At 35.5% G+C, this 17,725-nt stretch overlaps 1 protein-coding gene across 5 annotated transcripts in view; it reads right to left on the bottom strand.

Moving 5' to 3' along the window:
- Window positions 1-17,725, bottom strand: part of TENT2 (terminal nucleotidyltransferase 2) — a 36,066-nt gene continuing 18,341 nt past the window's right edge. For all 5 annotated transcript variants that reach the window (XM_039343448.1, XM_039343444.1, XM_039343445.1 and 2 more), the window contains 5 exons: window positions 16,137-16,180; window positions 8,029-8,165; window positions 4,743-4,834; window positions 3,155-3,234; window positions 1-1,633 (listed from right to left, as the gene is read on the bottom strand). In XM_039343448.1, the coding sequence (XP_039199382.1) occupies window positions 1,559-1,633; window positions 3,155-3,234; window positions 4,743-4,834; window positions 8,029-8,165; window positions 16,137-16,180 (428 nt within the window). In that variant the 3' untranslated portion in view covers window positions 1-1,558. The remainder of the gene's footprint in view (window positions 1,634-3,154; window positions 3,235-4,742; window positions 4,835-8,028; window positions 8,166-16,136; window positions 16,181-17,725) is intronic.

The raw sequence follows: 17,725 nt of genomic DNA, 5'->3' as shown, positions 1-17,725 counted from the left end.
TACTTTATTTTCAACAGAGAAACTTTATTCCACTTAACACAATAAAACGTTTAAACTTAAAGAAAAAAAATGCAAGGTTGACACCAATGAAAAGTAATTATTTGTTAACATATTACTTGGTCTGCAATAAATATAAGAGGCACAAATTGTGCTACAGCAGATCTAAAAGAAGTTTTAGAAAAAAAGTTAAAATTTAAGGTTTTAAATCCCAAGTTATATAGCGGTTCTAATATTTACACAGAAACAAAAATTTAAAAAAATGTTATTGTAGCAGTTACGATTAGCAATCATCAATACATTATTGATACAGAAAGAATATGTTGAGAGCCTGACTCAGGGCAGATCCACATCCTGGAGCAAAGCATGAGGAAGTGCAGAGTACACTTCTTACATTTATTGTGATGCAAGAATTTTATATAGCTAGGATGTACAGGCAGCAGTACAACCTTTGCAGGTTTTCATTTTTTCATATTGTATCAGAAATGCAATTAAGGGGACCATCACTTTTGATTGTGCTTGCTTTCCATCTGCTTCATAATAGTTTAAAGCTACTGCTGGTCTGAAAGGAGCATCAAACTCTTGCTACTTCATTTTGTAAAAAGGAAAGGACAAAAATTTCAGATCTGCAGTACCTAGGCTTCTGTTTTGTTTATTTTTATTCCCTCAGGAAGGCACTACAGTACATGATCACTAGAATATAGTAATCTGACACTACAGCCTAAATATTAGTGAACTCTTAGTTATAAAATTTCAACTAAGGTTCCATAGACAGAAATTCTTCAAAAAAGCAATAATTGCATATTTGGGATGTACTAATTCAGACAACAGCTAGGGCCTCCTGTTACTGAATGTTACCTGTGATAAAATTCTGCATATTTGGGAAATATCAAATCAAATCAAAATAAAATACATATATTTCTCAATATTTACATTTCTTTGTGAAGATTTTCATTCTTGTATACAGCAACATCTAATCAAATAGATTCTTGTATGCAATTAGCATAGGCCAAATACAAGTCATGATTTCAATGAGAATCAGCCTGGATCAATAGGAATAATCAGGACTAAGTTGTTAATATTGCTTAAAAGCTGGTGTTTATTACTATGGTATTAAAACTGGAATGAGCTAAAGTGCATATTATAATTAATAGTTGTAAAGCAGGGCCTACTGACTTGTACTTCTTACTCTTATGGAAAAGTACACCATTATATCTTTTATTATCACTGCTGGCTGTCATACATTCATCTTTCTGTTTCAGTATTTAGTGTGGGTGCATAAACTACTACAATACATAATAACAGGAAATCAAACTGCAACAGATTTTGCAAAATTCGTATTACAGCAGTAGTTTCTTTATTGGTCACTGATTGAATAACTCCAGACGCCAGTGTTCAAATTGATTTAATGTTATAAAGGTTGCAATCTTCTTTGAATTCTTACAAAAAATTTTCCTACCAAAAACCTGAAAGAAAATTCTCTTCTTAAAAAAAGTGCAGCAGGGAAGGGAGAAAAATCACATCCCGGGCAGAAAAGTCCAGTTAGTGAGACAGAGGCCCATCATCTTTTTTGTATAATTCCTCTTACAGGCAGTATACAGTTCAAATCCTTCCTGTCTCTCAGCCTCTGCCATGACTACAGGATAGAGAACAGATCATACAATTCTGTTAGTATAGTATAGTCATACTTTTAAAATCATACAACAACATCAAAAGAATATTAGTACTCATAATAATAACAAAGATATATAAAACTGCATTAAATGTTTCCATTAATAAAAACTCTTATGGTTTCTGAGAAGCAAAACTTCATATTGTATTAAAATACTTTTAGAAAGGGGGAGGAAAGGATTTTTTAAATATATTATAGCCTTTTCCTGCCCTAATCTTCCCAAAATGGATTAGAAGTCAATCAAAACAGACACAAAATGTAATTTTGTACCTGTGTTTCCCTGAAAATAAAACCAGGTCTTATTTATTTATTTATTTTGCCTCCAAAAAGAGGCACCAGGTCTTATTTTCAGGGAATGTCTTATTCACCTCCGGCACCGACAGCCTCGCCCAACAGGTCCACTTCTTCTGGGGTTGAAGAAGAAGCTTCATTCTGCAGGTGCATTCTGGCCTGCATTTTGCAGTCAGGCCTTTCTGGAAGGCCTCTGCCTTTCAGAATTCTTGGCTGCAGAGGTCTTGCAGAACCGAGCTATGTATTGAATCCATAGCTCGGTTCTTGGCTGCACAGGCCTTTTGGAAAGGCTTGTGACTGCGAAATGCAGAAGAGGCCACAGAAGAAATGGGCCAGCAAGGAGAGGCCTGGCTGCAAGATAAATGGGTGCATGGCACATGGGGTAGATCCACACCACCCCCACCCTAGCTTGATTTTTAAGTGTGTGCCTCACCCCAAAACTAGGGCTTATTTTTGGGGTAGGGCTTATATTAGGCTCATACGCAAAAATCAAACTAGGTCTTATTTTTGGAGTAGGCCTTACTTTCGGGAAAACATGACAATTAAATTGTAACTGTAATGCAATTCAAAAACAAAGAACTTTTCAGTTCTATGGATTCAGAACTGCACAGTAAAAGTACTTCAATTTAGAAATTCAGATTTTAGGGGTGATATCACTTATTGCCCAACCCTAACCCTCGCATTAGGAAAACTCAGCTTGAAGTTCAAACGTAAGATGTCTTGGGCCAGTCATTTTTTTCTCAGCCCACTGAACACAGGAGAAAAGAGGGACATGAACAAAAGGCAAAATTGTGACTAACTGATTACTGACAGAATGAATTCCTCATTGTCAACCCTTCACACATTTCTTCGCTTTGTAAATAAAAATCAATCTATAGTCAAACAAGATGCCATAATAATTACTTAACCAATTCTTAAGAGTCAATCTAAGGAAAACAAGTATATTAAAGAGGAATTTACTGTGACTATATTGAAAGAAAATTGCAACACTGAAAGGTATTTGTCAGGTATATTGGAGTAACTGTTTGGGAAATGGAAGTTGTGTCATTGTCAGCAACGTACAGAAAAGCAGTCTTAAAAAATGAAGAGAATAGATATATACACTGTGTCTATTACAGACAAATCTTTTCCTGGAACAATTGTTACATACAATTAACTTAAATAAAATGTTTTATTAGATTTATGTACTTTTACCTTTTGAAATTCATCTATGATAACTTCAAACTTCTGTTTTTCATGTACTGCTCTAGCAGTATTTGTTCTATCAAAAGGTTCTGGAAAAATTGAATTATGTATAATTTTACTTATATTTACATATCAGTTTATCTATCTATCTCTATCTATCTCTATCTATCTATCTATCTATCTATAAAGTAGCAGTTCTCTAACTATACACTTATGAAAAATTGTTGGAATCATTGACATTATTTCAAACTATTTTCACAATGCTGTTTTTAAATTTAATTTACTTTGCAAAGAAACATCAAAATGATCCTTTTCCGTGCATTTTATCAATTGATTATATATCCCTTGATTACATCTATCCCTAAAGACAGATTTTTAATTAATACACATTTAGAATGTTTTAAATTTTTTTGCTAATTTATTATTAAAAAGACATTTCTAGCAAAAACAAAATTCCCCACTTCAACAGTTGAAAGTAGAACAAAAATGTAACTACATTTAAAAAGTGTTGTACATATATAGTGCCACCCATAAGGCCTTCTATAAATAGTGAAAACATGGCTTTCCAGGAAGGTCTTCAGAAATTATTTATAACCAGTAGCTCCATTCAATTTAATATCCCTTGGGATAATGCTGAACCTCTTCCCATTCTGTGTTTTCTGGGAATGGCTTGATGTGATTTCAAGAAGTAAATCCTATGAAGTCAGAACAATTCAAGGGTGTTCTGAACCTGCCTCTGATTTGGAGGGTTAACTTCCACCCCAGGAACTGCAAGTTGATTCAATATAGTCTGGAGGAAAGGGGGGCATTCCAGAGTTTTCCAGAATGTTCTCTTCCCACATTAAAATTTGGCATATGATATATATTGCTTCTAACTTTCTTTAGTGGAGGGCTGTTTTTATTTTGGATAAATACATTATTACTATTTAAAACAAATTAACAGAGAGGAATATAGTTAGCCTGTTTAATGAAATGGTAAACAGTGGTTTCCACAAATCAAAATACTAAATTCCTAACCACACACAGAGAAAAAATATATAAGCCTGAGGTTCCTTTTACCTTGTCCATGTAATATAGAAGTAGGCAGCCTAGGGCCTATATATTACTCTCAGCATCTGTCTGCAAACATCCCCAATTTTTCCTATTTTGGGCAGTTTAAATCAAGCAAATTAATGTACAACAAAGGTACAAAGGAGCCAGTTGGTCTGAGATTAAGGTGTCGGGCTAGAAATTGGGAGACTGTGAGTTCTAATCCTGCCTTAAGCATAAAACCAGCTGCGGCCAATCACTCTCTCTTAGCAGGAAGGAGGCAATGGCAAACCACTTCTGAAATAAAACCATGCCAAGAAAACTTTAAGGACTAGTCCAGGCAGTTGCCTACAATCAAAACTGATTTGAAGGGACCAAAAAGAAAAAAAAAAAGGTGCAAAGCCTTGTCTCACTCTTAATGTAATGCCCATGAGTCCCAGAGCTACACTCACCCAGAAGCAAAACTAAAAATTCTAAAAAATTAAATAAAAACTAAAAAATTACTTTATATCAGCAGACAATTTACAATTCTAGAAAACATAAATTATGACAAGGATGTAGAATTTACCTTCTATGCAAATGAATTTGTTTCTCCATTCAATACCATCCGGTCTTGGAATAGCTTTGCCTTCACGAACTGAAATCATGTGATTGTTCCAACTAGCAAACAGAAAGGGAAAATAGTTGTCTAAAATTTTTGAATAAAATGTAATAGGTTTCATGTAAAAGCCATTGGGAAATGATTTTTAAATATTAGAGTGGACTACCATCCTAGAAAAGTTAGACTTTAACACAAGTTCCTATCTACGTCCCTTAGAAATAGAAATACAATTGTTGCATCCAGGAAGAGGAAATAAATCATTTAAAAGGCTGCTGAATTCAAATCAGATCGGACTATAGGGAGGGGAGAACTGTCCCTTAATCCTGAATATAAATTTCTCAGGAGGAAAATGAGATATTCTGAGATTCCCTTTTTTCTAAGTGTAGTCCGCACCTTATGATTGAATCAAAGGCCTCTATATAATCAATTAAGCATCCTATTTTGTTTAACTGAAGTGGTCAGTGGGTCATACTGAGGTGGCTGGACTGGATGACCTGGTTGCAGGTACAACAGTTTCGGAATGTGACAAGTTGTCCCTCAAGAAGTCTTCTGATGGTAGGCAGATAAAAATTTCTTCCCACTAACACACAGGAGATCTCTAAAGCATTCCCTCCCATTCTAATCTAAGCCCACAAGTTGGAAATAAAAACAACATTTGTATATGCAAGCCTCTATTATCTTTGCTAAACAAGTTTAGAGATGTTTAGAAAATAGGGGAACAAATGCCTATGCCTGTGTGTACAAGGGACAAGACAATACTTTCGTTTTAAAAATAAAACTATAAACCCAAAAGGTAGATGGCCATAGATCTTAGAAACCCTCTGAATCTTCACATGGGAGACCTGTTTTGGAGTAATGCAACATGGCAGATCCTGCTGCCATCATGTATCTTCCAACAAGTTCCCCACCAGACGTCTACTCCCTTATCCAGGTGTAATTCCAATAATGCCATTTCCTGTCCATATAAAATTGAATGTAAAAAGTGCTTCAGCCCTTCCTTGGGTGATGGCCCAATTGCATTACAATGCTCCAAGCAGTACAATCTGATGCAGTGGTTCTCAACCTTTTTAATGCCGTGACTCCCAACTGGTATAAGTCGAGGACTACTCAACCGGTCGTAAGTTGAGGACTACTCAACTGGTGCAGCACCGTTTGCAGAATGGGACTTTTGGTGGGCTCAGCAGGGCAGAGACAGCCTGGACAATTCCTATTGGCTTTTGAAAGCCAATAGAATTAGACTCTATTCAAGAGAGTCTATTCTATTGGCTTTCAAAAGCCAATAGAATGAAAGGGAGTAGCGCAGCTAAGGAAAAGGGGGAAAAAAATGGCGGACTACGTTGTTTGGCGACCCCCGTGAAATGGTCGTTCGACCCCAAATGGGGTCCCGACCCACAGGTTGAGAACCACTGATCTGATGTATTACAAATTAAAAACTAACTTTAAAAAGAATAGAATGAAATTTCAAGTTATTATTTTAAAATCACAAAAGGTACCTATTTCCTCAAGCACAACCCAAGATGTCTATAATATATTGAAATATACATGACTGGTGTACTTGCAGACAGAAATGAAAACACCAATATCTAATACAAATCCCTCCCTAAACTTGTTATGAATTCCTTCAAAAGCATTTGTTCTAGTTTTTATGAGTTTTTTCCTGGAAAATCCAGATTTTAATCCATGGGTCTGAGAGTTGTTGCCAGTTTCCTGTTTTCTTTCTGGATCAGTTTTAAAAGGATGAAAACTTCGCTATCCCACTAACACAGGGAGGGGGTAGGGTATCGCTTTGTGTACAAGGTAGAGAGCATTTTCTCCTGTAAAGATGTGGCATCAGTAACTGTCCTGTCTGGACTGTAGGCTGGTTAGCTGTCAGGCTCAAGTGGCCAAGCATGTCTGTTAATTTTACCAGCAGCTAACACAAAGTAAGGAGCTTGGCTCTGCTCTCATCCCTGTTTTGAAAAATCTCCTGTATGGGCCTGGGCACTTTCTGTTAGCCTCATGTAACACATGCTCTACCCTCCTGACTTCTCTAGAAACTTGAGCAGTGCAAAGACTGCTGTCTCCCTCAAATCTGATAAAAATCCTTATAGGGGACAGAACTCATTGTTTTCGTATCACCTATGCAAAGCACAGATGAATGTTGCAAATTCCAAGGAGTTTATAAACTTAAAACTATCTCGGAAAATACTGGTCACTTCCCACACTATTCTCCAGAATTTATTTACAGGCAATAAAAAGAATGGCAGTGAACTAGAAACAGTTTTTGTTCCAAACACCCACATGTAACTCAGCAGAAACACAGCTCATGTAACTTGATTCAAATGCAACAAGAAAGCAAAATTAAATCATCATGCTTCAATGTTTTACTTTGTATTTAACGGATGCCACTGTACAATTAATTCCAGTTCTGCTATGATGTTATTTTTAATCCTGCCAAACAGTTCAGGTTTACATACTGCAAACTTAACCAAAAGGCCAAATCACCATGAAGAAATCACAATTAACTAAATGCATAGCAACATCAGGCAGCAACTTCATTCTGAAACAGCATTGCTTAATCTAAGTGCTCTCAACATGTATGAACTATCTCCTGGGATTCTTAACAATGGCCATATTGACCAGGGAATCTTGGGAGCTGAAATCCACATATAAAGTGTCAATGATGGAGAAGACTCCTATGAATCCTTTCACTGAAAACTGCCTTGTGAATTAAGAAATGGCACTTGGTGCTGAATAGCAGCGAGAAGCACAGAGCACCAGAACAAAATAAGATACCCTTAAAGGAAAAAACAAACGAACTCCAGTATCACAGTGCCAGAGAGAATGATCCAGATCTTAATGAGTCCATCTTAAACACTACAAGAGAAGATATAGTACCTCTCTAGATATAGAAAAGCAGGATAAAATAGCAATGCAGATAATACCAAATAATTGTGTCACCATCATTACCATCTACCTAGATAAGTATAACAGAGCTCCTTTAAATATGGTTTGTACCCATTTGAACAACTGTGAACTAGAGACTGCCAAATCTAACTAGTAGATTATGTCATACATTTTAAGCCTGTCTCTACACGTAAGCATTTAACTTATCTCTATCCAGCTTTCTTTTTCCATTATAAACAAGCTACTAAAAAGGAACCCTTTGCTCCTTAAATGATAATAGAGAAGAATTGGAACTCATCTATAAACTGCAACCAGAGTAGAACAAAGCAACCAGAAAAGTTGTTAAAATGAAAAGTTGATCACTCACTCAAATTCTGTAGCATAGTATTTCAGGAAACCTAGTAATAGCTCTCCAAGTGTAGATTGGTTTTTTGAAATGTAAGGAGGGATGGTGCATGGTGCTCGATGTACAAGATGTAGCTGCATAGTAGGATCAAAAGATTCCTGTAAAGACAAAGAAACAAAAATAGAGGTTGAAGTCCTATTTATGGACCAGAAGTGATGCTGTATATAATCTGTTCAGATACTTTCAAAAGTAAATACGTTCTTTTCATATATAGAACTCCTACTTTAATATGCCAATTTGATCAGTCTCTTAAAAATTCAATGTGCAAGCCTCTCGTCTACAAAATAAGTAATATTAATAGTTTTGAGCAGGTTATTGCCTGCTTCTTTTCAAATCTTCATATTACACAACACTGTAGAAAAAAGTACAAAGTCTGTGCAAGAGAGAAGTTGAAAGATTTCTAAAAGTTTTGGTATATCAGCTTTTAGTTGTTTTTGCTTATCATTCTGCCATTCATAAATTTCCTAAATCTTCAGGCATTTGACCATTACCTGCCAACCTAAATTACTTCTTTTTTTAATGCAAAGAAAATTGTACACATTTAATCTAATTCTTTTGTTAATTTATAGCAAGTAAGGAAAAGGTCTGTCATGCTGCCAGATAATTAAAAATGTCCCATAAAATGGAACAGGAGAGCAAAGTGCTGGAATACAACCAAGCAGCCACCCTAACAAGAAATCTTCATATATGCGCATCTGAGTTTCTCTGCAGAGCAGTAGGATACAAGTGACAAATATTTATAGAAAGTGATGATGGCTTGTTTATTGATTTTGCTTCAGTTAATTCTTTTGACTAACTGCATTAAAATAAAAACTTTAATATCCTGTTTTCTGATTTGAATAAAACTAAATAACATGCTTAAAACATGGATAAGAAAAATAGAGGAAAGAGATAGTTTAAGAATCTCTTGCAATATTTAGTTTCTGTATTGGGTAGCTAAAGCTTTAATATTTATTTGAAACATTTACGTAGCTGTCCATTTTATATCAAACTCTGGGTGACTCCCAATCAATAATTAAAACAACATCAATAATAAAAACAAATTATATGTATGAAAACAATACACATTAAAAATCTAGCACCAAAATTAAGCTCCCACTTGCAATTCCTTGTTAAATCCTCTCTTCTGCTTCACCCTATTCCAGCGCCTGGGGGAAAACTCAAATATTAAGTGCTTTTTGGAAGGCTTGGAAGGTAGAGGCCTGCCAAACCTCAGGGGGAACGATGTTCCACAGGGCAGGGACTGCCATGGAAAAAGGCCACTTCCCATAAGATGATAATGTTTAAAGGAAGGAGTAGGATCATGGTCATCCTATCTGATCTGGTAGGACAGGTAGGTGTTCCTATAGAGACGTGGTCCTGCTCAGAGTCCCTTGGTTGTGTTGAGTGGCTATAGAAATTAAATACATAAACAAAATAAAATAAATAAAAACCTGGTCCTGTGCCATATAGGTACCCATATATGTTTCCCAGGCAATAAATGCATTTTTATTTTGATTGAGCAATCTAATATTTCACTTGCAGTCATCAATCCTCAATTAAATCTTACACATATAAGCTTTTCTGAAAAAGGTAGTGACAGGAAGGATCAATTCTAGACTTTTACCATTCTGGTCCATTTGCATGTAACAAATCAAAGTTGTTATCAAATGTTCATAACAATTGTTTCAGCTGAACTGAAAAATTAAGCAATTACTTGAATAATGTTATTAATCAATTACATAGCATTCTAGATGTAAAGCCTTTATGTCTTCTGACACTTCTGAAACATTCTTCACTAATCTCAATGTACTACAGCAAGGAGTGATAAAGCCAAGACCAACAAAGAAAGAAGGTAACTAAATTTGAAAACAGATTTTTTGCTTTCATATAAACATCTTTGCTCTGCTGTAGAGCTATTCCTTTCACTATGCCATTCCATTCTGAAGTAAGGATACAACACCAAATTGTTGACCTTGTGATCATCCATAAGTTATTCCTGCTTGGCGATTAATATAAAATTATCTATAATATGCTAGCTTAACAACTGATCATTTTGGCATCAGCCATTTATTTATGTTATTCTGCCAAGTGGTGAAAAGATATACCATGTCACCAATTACTGTTTTATGAACCCATAAATTTGAAAAATCATAGTTTTGGTCAATCACTTTAGAAAAAAACATCATGAACTTCAGAAAGATACAATGAAGAAAAATATATAAGGCAATGTATCCAAGCAATTTCAATAGAAGAAATGGACATTAATATCTGTCTGATGTACAGAATGCATGGGTTTATTTTTCTCTCTCAAGGAGGAAGTACACATGATGCTAAATGCATCTCAATATATATGTTTTAAACAATGGAAACAGCAGCTGTTCTTGAAGCTGATAATTATCAAGATAAGTAAAGCTGAACAGTTTCTTCTACTGTGGTGGCCAGAAAAATAAATTTCCTTTAATATATATAGGAAATCTCTACAAATATACAGGAAACCTCCATGAGTCTCCTTGCATTTTGTGCCAGTTTGCATTCTAAAAAAGTGCAAATAATCCCATTTCTAAGTTTCCACACAAAATAGTGTAACTGAGGCCCCTCAGGGAAAACTGATAGAAAAGTGTAATAAAAACCCCCTATTCACTTAGATTACATAAGTTAGAGACACAGATTCTGTCAGTTTCAGAAGGATTAAACAGACCATTTCATGAATCTCCAAATATATAAATAATGCAGGTTGCTATGTGGTAGTGAGAGGGGTATTTTTGTTTAAACACTTCTGATGGGATTCAGAAGGATTTACCTCGCCATTTTGAGAAATGGGCGTAGTAAGAAGCATTCTTTAGATGCTCAAGGTTGTTATAAAATACAAATCAAGGAAGTGGTGGGGGAATTGTAATTTTTTTGCATTATATTGCACTGTATCTCTTCAAAACCTAAGGCTTGTATAAATGCAGCTACCACCTTTTATCTCCATAATAAAACAATAAAATGGGCTGCACAGAGGGAATTATTACCCAAACCCACCCTGTGAGCTCTGACATAGCACTAATCATGACAGCAATTAGCCAAGCCAAGATGCAAATTTGCCTTTCTTTGTAAATTTCTAAAATGCAAATGCATTTAGTTAAATGCCTATCCAAAGGAGGCATACAATACAGTCAAATTAAGAACATTTCAATTGATAAGACTGGGGGTGGGGCAGTGGTTATAACATAAAGCCTTAGCCTCAATGGAGTCATAATTTTGTAACTGCTAAAAATGCACTTGTGCAAAACAGGGGAAGAGATAATTTGTGTGACAATTCGTAGAACCTAATCAGAAATTTCATGTGATAGAAATAGCTCATGTTTTAAACTCAGATCTGCAATTCATTTTTCTCCAGATTTAATACAAAACAAATCTGATCCAACACAAATCTAGGATTCCCAGAAGTTTACGAATAAGTATATATGCATGTCCGGTTAACTAATACTTGAAATAAACCCACAATTACTATAAAAACCTGGTCTCTCTTGGATCAAATACCCAATATATGAAACCTGGAATTATCCCGCAGTAACAGGTAAGAGAACTCCAAACCCAGTCTTGGCATCAAGTCCAGAGCCCAGGAAGCTATCCCAGATAGCAAGATAATCAGCATAACAGCATAATCCCTAGACTGTCCCCATTGCCTAAATCAGCGGTGTCAAACTGCCGGCCTGCGGGGCTGATGCATTATAGCGAAACCGCATCCACCCCATTGCCGGCAATGGAAAAAAAGTAGCGATACGCCATGACACGTCACATGACGTTGCAAGCTTGACACCCCTGGCCTAAATTAACATATATGCAGCCTAAATTAAACCTAAATTAACATATAGATTAACCCTATATAGCTCAGTTTAGTTATATGTATATAAAGTATAACTAAACTAAACCCTAAATTAACATAAAGTCATGGCTAAATTAAACATATATGCCTACTATTTCAGCAGGAGTCCCTAGCTACAAATGTCTTTGAAGGTCAACCACAGCATCTCCACTTCCCAGCCTGGTACTGAAATTGCTATTAACCTGAAATCCAGGAGAATAGTTTTTAGCAATATTAGCTGTCCAAATCATGTCTGGGTAACACAAACCAGGTCCACCTACTCATCCCCCCCAACTCATAGATAAACATGGTCTTGTCCATATAAATTTGGTGTTTACCAACAGTTTAAGCCAAGATTCCCCAGACCAAAAGTTGAAACTGACACTAGCAACCTTCTTTTTCCTGAAATAGCCCACCCAATGTCCTCTGACATTTCTTTATCCTAATCTAATTCAATGCATCTAAATCCCTCCTCCTTAAACCATCTCACCCTTATACTAAAGCACTGCACTTCTGTTAATCAAACTGGATCAAACAGAAATTCATCCTGAAGACATCAGAAACCAGAAATATGTAGCTCTATTCAGTTTTCAGGTGACTGACTTCCATGTGAGCAAGAACAATCACACAAGCCTGCCCTCTCCTTAAGAAATCTACCTTATGTACTGTATGTAGATGGAAAGAGTTAATGTAATTTGAGTAATATTGATGTGGGGAAGGGAAGAGGTATTCCTGGGAATACTCATAGGGAAATCTCATTTTGAATGCCCAAATCGAGTGTATCCAAACAAATAACTTCAAGTTGGTTGAATGGATCATTGCAGTCTTGCTTGCAGTACCTAACTCTTTTTAAAAGACCCTTTTAGTTCCTAACAGCACAGTAGCCAAAAAAAACTCTCCAAATTGCTGTTATGCTTGTGTAATTCTGAGTATGTAAAAATGCCATTTTGAAAAAAAAAAAAAAAAGCAATATCCATCCCTTGGCAGAAAGACATAATTTCTGCTTTTTGTTGCTGAAAACACCAGATATTCTAAACTAGTTATGTTGACTAACACAGGAGCATACAGTGATTACAACAAAGACAACATGAATTTCTATAGTTATTAATGCAAAATGGTTAAGTTAAATTTTATTTATTTATTATTTAATTTATTGGCTGCCCATCTTATCACATGGTAACTCTGGGCAGCTTACAAATTTAAAGCTTAAAAAAGCCCCTAAAAAATGGAGCAATATGAAAACTATCCCAGGAAATGCCAATGACCACATTAAGGAGAAAAAATAAATGAAGAAAACATATACAAGGCCAAATCATTTAAATAAACACCGATTATTCAGTAATCTTGCCAGATTATGGACAAAGCTAAATTATACAATGAGTTAAATTAAAGTATTCCAGTCTTTACCTAATCTGGCATTTGCAATTCCCAAAGTGTCCCACATAGCATCTGATGCAGCAAGTCCCTTACCTTTGATTCTGCTTCCTCTGTGGTTTGCTCCCAAGTGCTCTGGCATCTGGTCATTTCCAGGCACCTTGCAACAAAAAAGTCCTTGGGAACATTTGCTTACTTAAAGGTGCTATCATGATTTTTGCAACTAAGCAATATTTTCACACTACTTTACCCCTTGATAAATATACAAAATATACTGGACCGTTCTTCTGAATTTTTAAAATGTACATCTCAGCAGATGTGTATAATATTACAGTCACAAATTGCTTCTCAAATAGAGCTATATTAGCAATTGTTGCTTTATTTCTGGTTAAACATGCCTAAAGAAGTAGTTTTCAAGAAGTGCTCCCTGTGATTTTGAACAGAATTCTAAACTCAATTCTAAGTAGACCTACATGCTGATTTAAACACAACGATGCATTAGCAATTAATGCCTCTTAGATATTTTCTTGAGGGCATACACTATTTGGATTTTATCCAACACTGAAAAATTCCCAGGAGGATAACATCCAGTTTTAATTGGTGTTTGTACTGAAAAAAACTCTCCGTCCTTTCAGTAGGATTAATTTTGAAAGTCCTATTCTATCGGCAGACTGATCCAAGCTAAATATCCAAAATAAACTATATTTAAAGCAGTCCAGTTATTACGGCTGTGCAGTGCTTTGGCTATGCAATGCTTTGGTTCAAAACCATGGAAACACAAACCCAACATCATATAAAGGCAGCCACATTTGATTTCTGTAATGTGTAGCTTCTGCAGCAGCTATGTAAGTCTGGAAAATGACATGGTTGTTTTAGTGAATCAAGGTGCCATTTTCATACTTCTGTATGATCCAAAGAATGTATTCTGAACTATATCCAAAGCCCTCTAATCCTTACATATTAATAAGCAGTGTTAATTGATAAACAGGTGACATAATACCATTTCAAATATATTGCAGTATGAAAATATTTATATAGAAAGACATGTATAACTGCAAACTGCAATTGCTAAATCAAATATTGTTTTATTGATCTTAAATATTACTTTAAGAGTTGGTATTCTCACATCTCAGCTAAAACTACTTTTTTAAAATGCTGCTATGTCAAAAAACTATCCACTGATCTTTACAGTCTTTTAATAATGTGCAGTTACTTGTTTTAGATATATAACTGTGCATGTCCAGCATTTTAAAAAGCATTTTTTCCACTGAGATTATAAACATATATAGTGTGGATCTTTTAATGATTCAACATAACTGAAAACGGAAATATTCCAATACGGTGAACCTTAATAATTAAGTATTTAAATATCAAAAGCCTTTATACTATACATTAATTTCAATGAAAAATTTTGTTCAACTTTTTATTTCAATAACAATTTCATAAAATAAAAATGAGTGACCCTACTACGTTACTTTACCAAGCATTATCCTGAAATCAGGAACTTTTAATTAGTTATTTTGATATAAGAGGAGCAGAGTTAGTTTTAAATTGCTTCCACATTTTCTATGCAACTGTCATACTTTAATCACCCACTTTGTTCTTAGTGTCCTGCATGCTAGTTTACATCTTTCTATTATATCAATGTTTTGATATATTTCAGCATCAAAATTTATCAGCAACATCACTTTCACAAGAATGTTTAAAAAATAGTTGGGCAGAAGCAGAGCAAAAAATCATTATGGAAATAAGTTCAAAGTGAATATATTACAGGTGGTTCTCGACTTACGACCACAATTGAGCTCAATTTTTTGGTGAAATATTTGTTAAGTGAATTTTGCCTTATTTTACGACCTTTTGTGCCACAGTTGTTAAGTGAATGACTGCAGTTGTTAAGTTAATAACATGGTTGTTAAGTGAATCTGGCTTTCCCATTGACTTTGCTTGTAAGGTCACAAGATGATCACATGCAACCAAATATAAGTCAGTTGCCAAGCATCTCAATTTTGATCAAGTGATCATGGGGATACTGCAACAGTTGTAAGTGTGAAAAACGGTCATAAGTCACTTTTTTCAATGCTGTTGTCTGAACAGTCACTAAATAAACTGTTGTAAGTCAAGGCCTACCTGTAAAACATTAAAAGGTAGATTACCATCAGGGCAAGGTGAGATAACACAGTACTGCCATGCAGAATGGATCATCTCTATGTGTATTTACCCATGTAGTAGGCTGTAGTATTATTATTTATCTTTCTTACTATCTTCTTTACTCCCCCCTTATTGATATTATTATGATGATGATTATCATTATTCTGTTGCCCTGCATGTACACTGAGAGCATCTGCACTGGAGACAAATTTCTTGTGTGTCTAATAAAGTATTCAGTTCAAAATTCATAAGATAATATGCTGCAGTTCTAAACACAAAATACAATCTAGATTCATAGGTGTACATCCAATTACTCTTCTCCCAACATATGCCTCCCAAATCTTCCCAGGGAGATTCCCCAAACCTCTGGAACAAATCTAATAGTGCATAAGACATTGAAAGAAGAGAAATCCAACTGTAGGTATTGCCTTTTCCACAGCTAACAAAAAAGGCATGCATACAACTTATAGAAATAAATACTGTAATTCATATTTCTCAGCCAAATGTCATAATCAGAATTGGCTTTTAAAATTTTATTTGTATTTGAAAAGGATGAATGTGTCAGTCTGCTTTCTTTCTATACACATGTTGGAGCATTGTGGAGTTCTAACAAACATGGTCTAATATTTTGTCATCCCAAAGTAACAGCAACATTCATGTGGAAGGTAATCATTTTAATAAACATATTATGTAGTAATTTATAAGAAGCACTTACTGGGTAATTTTTTTGGAGGGATGGAAGGATAGGTTCAGGTAGGGCTATAAAAAAAAAGTTTAAAGTCACTGTGATTCATATATTTCACAGAAAACAACATACCAGCTACACTAGTATTGTGAACTGAAAGTTTAGGATCAAATGCTTATCCCAAAACTCAAATTTCTAGCTTTTTAAATTAAACATATTACCTACATACATGTGTGAGAAAACTGATTAAACATTCAAGAATATGACACTCATTTAAGCTAAAGTTGTAATATAAATTTATCGAGGGACATGTGAAATTTTCAACACTGAAGACATTTTATTTAATTATAAACATTAATGTTTTTAGGTTTTGCAGATTATGCAGTTCTAATTTATCAACATTGGATTAAGGTGTAAATTACTTTCTCAATAATATCTGGAATAATATCTAGCTTTCAATGAATGGAAAATGTAATTTATTTAAAAATAGCCACTATCAATATTAACAATGAATAAAAACTTGTGTTCTAATTATTTACAGGTATTCTTCAACTCATAACTATAATTGAGCTTGTCCATTAAAGTTGCAAATTTTGATGGTCATTAAGCAAAGTGACCATATGATCACATTATTTAACATCTTCCAACCCAATTCTCTGTGATACGGTCATTAGATCACCGCATAAGTTGTAAAGCAGAGAACCGGGTACCACAGGGGAGAGGTCCTGAGAAGCCTAGTATAGGCCAAACCCACTTGCACTGGGCCTCCCAGGGCCTCCTCTCCCCTCCAAGACACATCTTCCTCCCCCTCAAGACCCCACAGACCAGAGGCCTACTTCTCACCCACTGGGCCCTAGATCCATTTTTTTCCATCCGACCCCCCCCCCATCACCCATCATGCACTTACCTTTTGAGGATCTCTGGAGCTCCAGAGCTTGCATTGGGGACAGGGAGGGGGGAAGCAGGGCGCTCTGTTCTCAGTGTCCCTAGGACAAATGCTTCATCCCAGAAGCAGATGCCACTTGTGGAGCAGCCCAATGAATTGTTCCAGAGCTTGTGTTAGAGAAGGACTGGGCTGCATGGCTTCATCACAGAAGCGACTGCAATGAATTCTGGCCACTCTGAAAATGGCACCCTTTCTGGAACCACACTACATGGCTCAAGGACACCAAGGTATGCTGCAGCTTGCCTTCCTTCCCCAACATGAGTTCTGGAGCTCAGAGATCTTTGAAAGGTTACCTGTACATCTTTAAAAAAAAATACCTATCAGAATCCTGAGGGCATGCAATGGGCAACAATTCCTTACTCCCAAGTTGAAAATGCTCATGAAAGAACAGGCCTATTTTATATGCAATTTTATAACTCTTTGACTAAAAAGCCAATCTGTCCAAATTGATCCTCTTCTAGAATGTATCAGTGAATATCTCTCTCTCTCTCTCTCTCTCTCTCTCTCTCCCTCCCTCCCTCCCTCCTTCTCTCCTTATCTGCAAAACTCTTGAGTGAACTATATAATTCCACTAGGTCAGAGAATTTATGATTTGGAGCATCAACATATTTAATTGGTCTCAAAAGGAAAATGAACAAAGTATGTCTATAGAAGGCTCAGTTTCCCATCAATG

This window comes from Crotalus tigris, unplaced genomic scaffold, assembly GCF_016545835.1.
Source record: "Crotalus tigris isolate CLP2741 ecotype Arizona unplaced genomic scaffold, ASM1654583v1 scf7180000017853.129334, whole genome shotgun sequence".
NCBI classification, from domain to species: domain Eukaryota; kingdom Metazoa; phylum Chordata; class Lepidosauria; order Squamata; family Viperidae; genus Crotalus; species Crotalus tigris.
The sequence above is the reverse complement of the archived record's forward strand: the minus strand, read 5'-3'. Positions and strand labels throughout refer to the sequence as shown.